Here is an 8,842-nt window from a genome sequence, read left to right as displayed (position 1 = left end):
AAAAAAAAAACATGAATTAATCACCAAAATATTACTATGTTTATCGAGATCAGAGCTGGCTCGGAAGCTATACAAGCGCGATGATCGAAAAGTTCTGTTCACACTACATTTCCCAGAAAACATTGCGGACGAGCTTGCTGCCGGTGTCATCAGCCAAGCACCGGTGGCGTGGGTTTCCCTTGTCACATTCCGGACTGTTTCTGCTGTTTCTTGTCATTAATTAACAGCGCAGTAGCTCGACATTTGAAGCAAAATGACGGTAGGTCGAGACGGCCAACTATATTCAATTTTCCTGCACTTAAGCATGCTTACTGTTGGTTCAGAGATGTTGCACAACGCTGTACCTCATTACATTAACTTATTAGCCAAGTTAGCTAACGTGAGCTAACTGTCGAGCCAAGTGCAAAAATGGACTTGAGAGAAATCTGACTCAGCTGGACAGGAGGCAGCAGCTGTTTGTCTTTTAAAGCTGGACTACATAATGACCACAAGTGACTTGCTGTATTTTACGCTTAATAACAGACTGTTTTGTTGGGTCATATTTTCAGGCAGTGGGCTATTTTCTTAAAATATATGGTGTGTTTTGGAGTGGTCTGGAGATTCAGGTCACCTGCAGCTACCGCTATAATGAATGGGATTTGGGCTTATATAGCTAATCTCTGCCCTGCATTGTTTACCTGTGCAATCTAGGAGCGAAAGGGAACAGCCAAGTTGGACTTTTTGAGGAAGATTGAGCGAGAAATCCAGCAGAAATGGGAGAAGGAGAGGGCTTTTGAATGTGATGCACCAACAACTGTTGGTGAGAGCGCCAAGTAAGTCTTTACTTTTTACTTGTCTATACCTCATACTCTTTTCACACTCATGACCTGGGAATATTCAGCATGCTGCTTCATGTTTATCTCATGTCGGAGGCAACTCACACTGAGCTTTGTGCAAAGAGATGCACCAAGTCACTACCATTCACACCAGAACTGCATATTCAAGTCCACTGCCTTGATGGTCACCTCTTTGTTCTTCATGCAGCTGTGGTATGAACACACAATGTTGTCAAATGTTTCAGAATAGTGAGCTGTATATTTCTTTTTCTCTTGCAGCAAAAACAAGTACCTTGTCACTTTCCCCTACCCGTACATGAACGGCAGGTTGCACCTTGGCCACACATTCAGCCTGTCAAAGTGTGAAGTAAGTTTGCATTCCAATACAGACAGAGACATGCAATGAGAAACTCACTTTTCCATTGTCAGCCACGGTAGTTATCTCGTAGATGTAAATATTCTGCTGTGTCTGATGATAATTTCTCATGAGGTGTACAGGTAGAGTTGTTTGCTATTCCATGCGTTGTTGCTCTCATAGAGTCTATATCTAGTTAATCTGAGTCTGTGTTTAACTTTCTTCTTCTGCAGTTTGCTGTTGGTTACCAGCGTTTGAAAGGGAAGCAATGCCTCTTCCCATTTGGGCTGCACTGCACAGGAATGCCCATCAAGGTGAAAGTCTTACTCAGTCTGTCATAGAACTGCTTTATGTGTAGCTGTATTGCCGTGCAGAGATGAGAGATCATTTAAGACTTTCAGGTATGATAATTATAGGTATTGCCATCCCACATAAACTGGTGTGTTTTTTTTTTTTTTTTTTTTGACGAACTATGATCTATTGTTTATAGCCTTTCAACTCTGCACTGAGCAAACATGATTTGCAAGTTGCACTAATTACATAGTTGAATAAAGTAAACCGCTATTGGCTTTATGCCAGTGAGGTACAGATCATTACATAATCGAAAGTTTGAATTCTCCTGTGTTATAAACAGTCACTAATCACTCTCTCTAAAGCTAATTAGTGGGATGGACATCTACAGACGTTAAATACTTCCCCACTTAACCAGCACTAGTGATTTCCATTCCCTCCGTACATCTTTCCCCGTTTCAGCAACCATATATGTAATTATTCTTCCACCAGGCCTGTGCAGACAAGCTGAAGAGAGAGATGGAGCTGTATGGAAACCCTCCACAGTTCCCAGATGAGGAAGAAGAGGAGGAGGAGGAGAAGCCAAAGGCCTCTGAAGAAATCATCATCAAGGACAAAGCCAAGGGCAAGAAGGTCAGGGAGAGATATTAGTTGAATGCTGTGTGCACCAGCCAGTATGAAATAGTTGTGTGCATGTTTTCTGTAATGTGAGTGTATGTTTTGTGAGTGGTCCTGCTGCACAAACCTTATAAGTCACGATTTGTATAGGTATTTCCATTTGTAAGATTACTTTTATTTTTCCCTCTGATAGAGTAAAGCAGCAGCTAAATCTGGAGCCTCCAAGTTCCAGTGGGACATTATGAAGTCGCTGGGTCTAAGTGACCGGGAGATTGTCAGGTTTGCCAATGCTGAACACTGGCTGGAGTACTTTCCTCCCCTAGCTGTCAAAGACCTCAAACAGATGGGTGTCAAGGTAAATAATTACAGTAATCCAGCTGCAATTTTCCTTTGTTTTGTTTCTGTGCACATGCCTCTGCAACCTGACATGGAATGACAGACGACAAGTGAATGCACCATGCTTTTGTCTGCAGATACAGATACCTATTTTGTATTTTTTTTCTGATGAGCATGAATTTAATATTTAATTGGTTATTCTGCAAAGTTGATAGGCATAATTTAAAGAAATTGTAATCATTGTATGTTTACTTGATAGCCCCAGAGATATTCTCACTGTGTCTTTTTCATTCAGTGCCATCTTACTATGAATTGTTGACACAAAGCATAGTTAGGTCATATTTTTTGTAAGGTAAATTGTGTCTTTTCCCCCTCATCTAAGCTCTTGTGTCATAAATATCACCTCACAGGTGGACTGGAGGCGTTCATTCATCACCACAGATGTGAACCCCTTCTATGACTCCTTCGTTAGGTGGCAGTTCATCACACTGAAGGAGAGGAAGAAGATCAACTTTGGCAAAAGGTGAGATGGTAGAAGGGTTTGTGTATAAGTGGTTAACTGGTTTTAGGGCATTGGCCTTTCACTTGTTAGGGGAAGCTGACTTACGAGCTGCACAGAACACCAAAATTTACTGGTTCTGCAAAAGTAGGAATTTTACTAAAATGTGTTGTACTGAAAAAGTATAGATTTTAATATAGGCATGGGAACATGTCTGCCCATAAAGTTTTTCTATCAGTTTCAGACAATTCAATTTGATGTCAGGGATTGTTTTTTTTTTTGTTTTTTTTTTGTTTTGTTTTTTTTTCTGTCAGTTAGAATAGGTATGGGTGATCAAGTGAATTGACCGCAAAAGAAATGTACAGACTCTCAAACGTGGCTCACAAATTTAGAGCAAACCACATTTTGTTGAGCTTGGCTTAACAACAGACTAATGACTCTAGATTATTTTCATAGGATTTTTTGGTATTTCAGTTGAACTGGACAGTTGCTCTAAAGAGACCTGAAAGGCATGATGTTGTAAAGAAAATGAGGCTGCAACAATGAGAACTTTTATTGGACACACTCTACTGGTTCAGCCACCAGGACTGGTCATGCAGTGGAGGGCTGAGTGTATGCAGGTTTTCATTCTAACCAAAGACTACACTGATTTCACTGATTAGTTCTTCTCCTCTGATTGGTTTGTTGTGTGGTGTCAAATCCCTGGTGTAGGTTCTTAATCCTGGTACTAAAGCACAGAAGTCCTGCTGGTTTTCTATTTTGACTGTTAATTGATTAGACTCATTCAGTGTCCGAGGTCTCATAGAGCCCCTCATTATACCTGGCTAGTGCAACTTACTGTCAGGTGGAGTAGAAAAGAGCAGGGCTCTGGCCCCTGAGGACCTGGATTGAGAAACCACTGCTGTGAAGAGTTTATAGTACACTGTGACTCTTGCTGACTCCCTTGCAGGTATACCATCTACTCCCCTAAGGATGGACAGCCTTGCATGGACCATGACAGACAGACAGGAGAGGTATAGTTGCCTGGCTAATTGTATGACTGTATAAAATCAATATAAGCTTTAATTATTATGTATGATTAATTGTGCAATCCTGCTGTAAATATGAGTGCTTTTTATGGTTCTGTTCTTACAGTTTTGCCACCTGGAAACCCATTTTAAAAACTGTCAGACACTATATATTCAGCACACTATCAGCCTAATTACATAGCTCATCAAAAATGGGATCAGTAGTGATTTTTATGTGACTTTGTGCCAGTCCTGGCATGTTGACTGCATAAGAACACAGGCAGTGCCAATTATTTTTTCTACAGAAGCTAGTACAAAATCATGAATCTTTAATCGTGACAACAGAAAAACCAAAATCCCTGAAAGCCTGACTCATATTTTGAATTGAGATGATGTGAGAGTGGAAGTGAGTTTCCCTTCCAACTAACACATCCTTGTCTTCTCTTGTACAGGGAGTTGGACCACAAGAATACACTCTCATCAAGATGAAGATTGTTGAACCCTACCCAGCAAAACTCAAGTCCAAAGTTTTCTATAGCAGGTAATGACTTCTGGACCTACTTTTTATATTTTTGTTCAGTAACTCTTAAGAAGGACAAGTACTGAAGGTAATGTAAAGTCCCTTACTCATGCTATGAACACAGAACTGTTAAAGTAATCTACTCACACGACTGATTTTGTGTAACCGCTAGCTGTAGATTTGAGACAGCCACTTAATTTTATGCTGTCCTTCCTGCAGCGCCTTGAAAGGCAAGGACATCTACCTGGTAGCAGCCACTCTGAGACCAGAGACCATGTTCGGACAGACCAACTGCTGGGTGAGGCCCGACATGAAGTACATAGCCTTTGAGACGGCTGGCGGAGAAATCTTCATCAGCACCCGGAGGTCTGCCAGGAACATGTCCTACCAGGGCTTCACCAAGGAGAACGGTGTGGTGCCAGTGGTTATGGAGATACTGGGACAGGTACTGCATTTGTGGGTAACTTAGTACCAGAGTGATAAATAAAGTCACCACACAAATTTGAAAGGCGATGAAACCCTAAATATTTTATGGTAGGCATTGGCATTGTTGCCCTGACCTGTAAGCTCAGATGCATTTCTGACCACCCCCATCAGTGATGTACCACTGCCAGATGAGGCACAGCCACTGTAGCTCACTGCAGCAGAGGGAATATTTCAGCCAATAAATGCCAGCAAAATGTGGATGTCCTACTTGTGTTTCATGACCCTTAAAGTCTAGACATTAGTGATACCAGTATAAACCAATATATAGATTTTCACTTTCCATAAGTGCAACTCTTTAATGTAATAGTATCCTTAAAATTTGATTTGCTGGGGGCTTACCAAAATCAATATAATGCTTCCTCCAGTGGTCAAAAATTCAAATAAAAGGTGTTTTTATTTTTATTTATTTTTTTTTTTTTTTTGAGTTTCTGGGTTCACAGCCAGGATCTGCAATGGACATGGTGCCAGTCAGGGAAAATCCATAGTATCTCCACACTGTCATTTTGGGGATACGCTTAGGGCTGCACTTCCAAAGGAGGAAGGGGAATGTTTGGGGAGGGTAGGGTGTGAAAAGGCCTATGGACCCAGTCCACACTGTCTCTCTGGATTTTTTGAGAGACTCTGAATGGTTGAGGAAATACTAATACTATCAGTGTGAAATGTAGCTTGGGGATTATTAAGGTTGATGCCTGTAGATGATGCTTGATTGAGGGCAAATGCTGTTGTCAAGTTTTGTGCTGAATCAAAAAATGAACGTCAAGCAGTTTTACAGGAATAGCATTTCCAAAAGACTATGACACAATTGTCTTGCAAGATTTCAGCAGGATCCCCGCCAGAGCTGTGAAATCCTAATTTTAGAGTGGAATTTATACTTCTTGCAGTGACGTGCTTATTCACTTTTAGAGAGGAAACATGGATGCATGTCAAGCTCCTCATTTGTTTTGTCCCTCTCTCTAGGATATTTTAGGCTGTGCCCTGAGTGCCCCTCTCACCTCCTATAAGACCATCTATGCTCTGCCCATGCTCACAATCAAGGAGGACAAAGGTACTGAAAGAGCTCTTGGGAGCTGTAGCTGGAATGCGTAATTGTGTTTCTATCTGTCAGGTGTCACTTCTGCAAGGAATTTGCACTGCACTTTGTCATTCCTCCTTTTCTTGAATTTTCTTGGTAGGACCTGAGGTAAAATATTATTGGAAGGTTTTTTAAAATAGCAGACCAAGGTCAGTATAGAATTTCAAGAGTATTACTTTCTGAAGTGGAAGAATGGAGGTAATGGCTGCTGATGCTTGGCCTATGGGAAAACGATTGTAACACCGCCCCAGCCCACTCCACCCACCCTCACACACACACACACACACACACGCACACGCACACGCACACGCACACGCACGCACACGCACACACACACACAAATACATACAAATGTGCTCTGAATGCCTCTGTCAGTACTGTGTCTTATTCAGCACTGGGTTGCTTGCAGGGCCCAGATTGTGTTTTTGCATTTAAGTGTGTGTCTCTTTGTGAATAGCCTTTGCTAAATTGAAATGCCAGAAATCAAATATGAATAACTGTGCTGTGTCCTTTGACTGTCCTCCTGTTTTTAGAGCTATAGGGAATAATGAGGGAGGGTGACCTAATCACAAGGTGGACAGCAGGCATTTGAGAAAAGTTTTTAGTTGGTTTGTTTCTTCTTTCCCTTTTCAGTGGCTACTGTCAAGGTGCTCCAGAGGATCTAGTGCTGCATCTTAGTAGCATGTTTGTGTGTGTGTAATGAGATGAATGTTACAAAATAAAAGCAAATTAAATGTCTTGTTCTCTCTTGGCTATTTTCTTTAGGCACTGGGGTAGTTACCAGTGTACCATCTGATGCTCCTGATGACATTGCTGCCCTCAGAGACATCAAGAAGAAACAGGTGGGTTATACACCTTTAATAACACAAGGCTCTGCTGTGCTACCATTTAGGTAACTTGTGTTCTCCCCTAGAAAAGATTTGCTTAAAGAAGTATCGAAAGAGCCTATATCATACTTGAATCTCAAAATGGAAATTAAAAAATTCATTTGTTGTAACAGGTTATGCCCTTTAGTTTTCTGTGTTCCTAACCCCTGAAGCAAAAAATAGCACCATAGAGTTATGCTGTTGTGTTGTTTGCATATGTCCTGCTGCTGCTTCTGCTGTTATTACTGGATTGTCATTTTGTTCCAGAGATGATGATGTTGAAATACAACAAAATCAGATGTGTTAACTTCAATTTGACATAGACTGTTTTAGGCATGCACTGTATTTTGCATTGTTAATCAAGTGGCAGTTGATGTTCCTGTTTCCAAAAGGCCCTGAGAGAGAAGTATGGAATCGGGGACAAGATGGTGTTGCCTTTTGAGCCGGTAAGCTGATATCCTGAGGTCAATTTGGTTTCATTCCTGCTTGGATTTACTCTACCCTGTCTTTTGTGTTAACACACAAAAAAGAAAACAAATTCAGTCAGTGTTCAGCCTTAATACATGTGTTTGTGTGTTTACCAGATCCCCATCATTGAGATCCCAGGCTATGGGAACCTGTCTGCTCCCCTGGTGTGTGACGAGCTCAAGATTCAGAGCCAGAACGACAGGGAGAAACTGGCTGAGGCCAAGGAGAAAGTCTACCTCAAGGGATTTTATGAAGGGGTGAGTCAGAGACCTCCACATAGGTCAGCAAGATACATGAACACCAGGACCCTGTCTGTAAACCCCGCCTGGTTTGTAACTTCTGTGTTTCATCTCCCAGGTTCTGATTAAAGTATCTTTAACTACATCAACAATTTATTTATAGTGTTAGGTATAGCTACGGGAAAAAAAAGGACAAGCTAGTTATTGGTTATTGGGGTATGCGCATATATTTTTAGAGACCCGGGTATCTAGTTTGTAGTTTTGTATTTGCATCTGCAATGGCGTGTGAAAACAAAACAACAAAACAAATTTCCCACTGTAAAATCTAAAGAATCAGTAAAAACTTAATAATGCCAGCTGGAATTGTAGCATTATGAAAGACCCCATGAAATGGACGCTTACTTTCTTGTTTTTATGTATTTTCTGTTTAAATAGGATGTTTGAGCAGATCATAGTGCACGGAAAGACTATTCTTAATTGCAAATCAATAGGATATCAGTTTGGGAGAGAAACACAGTTTTCTTTGAAGGGATAGGTGGATGAGGGGGAATGTTTGAAGATTTGAGAAGGTTTTATTGATTGAAATTTGAATTTACACCCAGTAGTGCAGGATGATGTTACGATTTAAGATATTGTTTTACAGGAAGTAGAGGTCATGTGATGTCATTTCATGGGGACTTTAATGGCTTTGTCCCATATGCGCCCAACTGGCCAGTTCATATCTTTATTCTGCACTGATCCTTTTCCTTCCTCATAAGATCATGTTGGTTGATGGCTACAAAGGGCAAAAAGTCCAGGATGTCAAGAAGCCCATCCAGAAGATGATGGTGGAGAAGGTACAACCCTCTCTTTTGTCAATATCCTGCATTAATTCTCAACGTAGACAATGTGCTGAGTAGAGTGCAGACCTCCACCAAGGAGGCAGATCCAGTATTTGTCTTCACCCAATAATGTGGTACATCTCCATCGATGGTGGGGTCAGCAGAGCAGCCATTCACCTCCATTCATTTTATTTTATATCATGAAAACCGTCACGATTAGACACAATTGAAGATTTTTAATAAGTGCTTTGAGATTATTTAAATTTATACATTTAGTACTACTGAAATAGTATTTTTATAGCACAGTGTTAACATTGTCAGTCTATGACACTTCCATGTCGAGAAACACAACTATGACTGTATTGCATTTTGTCTTATTCACCTTGGCACCATGTTTGGTTAACTGTCCTTTTGAGATATGTTGCCCACAGACACTTCTAATAATAATC

At 40.9% G+C, this 8,842-nt stretch overlaps 1 protein-coding gene across 1 annotated transcript in view; it reads left to right on the top strand.

Moving 5' to 3' along the window:
* The first annotated feature begins 108 nt into the window (after positions 1–108).
* lars1b (leucyl-tRNA synthetase 1b) overlaps positions 109–8,842 on the top strand; it is a 30,570-nt gene continuing 21,836 nt past the window's right edge. The window contains exons 1-15 of the mRNA XM_030068762.1: positions 109–259; positions 691–812; positions 1,095–1,182; positions 1,404–1,484; positions 1,954–2,094; positions 2,273–2,434; positions 2,826–2,938; positions 3,864–3,927; positions 4,374–4,462; positions 4,661–4,886; positions 5,885–5,972; positions 6,765–6,841; positions 7,258–7,311; positions 7,450–7,590; positions 8,331–8,408. Coding sequence (XP_029924622.1) covers positions 254–259; positions 691–812; positions 1,095–1,182; positions 1,404–1,484; positions 1,954–2,094; positions 2,273–2,434; positions 2,826–2,938; positions 3,864–3,927; positions 4,374–4,462; positions 4,661–4,886; positions 5,885–5,972; positions 6,765–6,841; positions 7,258–7,311; positions 7,450–7,590; positions 8,331–8,408 — 1,530 coding nt within the window. The 5' untranslated portion in view covers positions 109–253. The remainder of the gene's footprint in view (positions 260–690; positions 813–1,094; positions 1,183–1,403; positions 1,485–1,953; positions 2,095–2,272; positions 2,435–2,825; positions 2,939–3,863; positions 3,928–4,373; positions 4,463–4,660; positions 4,887–5,884; positions 5,973–6,764; positions 6,842–7,257; positions 7,312–7,449; positions 7,591–8,330; positions 8,409–8,842) is intronic.

The sequence above is a fragment of the Myripristis murdjan genome, chromosome 14 (genome assembly GCF_902150065.1).
Source record: "Myripristis murdjan chromosome 14, fMyrMur1.1, whole genome shotgun sequence".
NCBI classification, from domain to species: Eukaryota; Metazoa; Chordata; class Actinopteri; order Holocentriformes; family Holocentridae; genus Myripristis; species Myripristis murdjan.
Note: the sequence above shows the minus strand (reverse complement) of the source record. Positions and strands in the feature narration are given on the sequence as shown.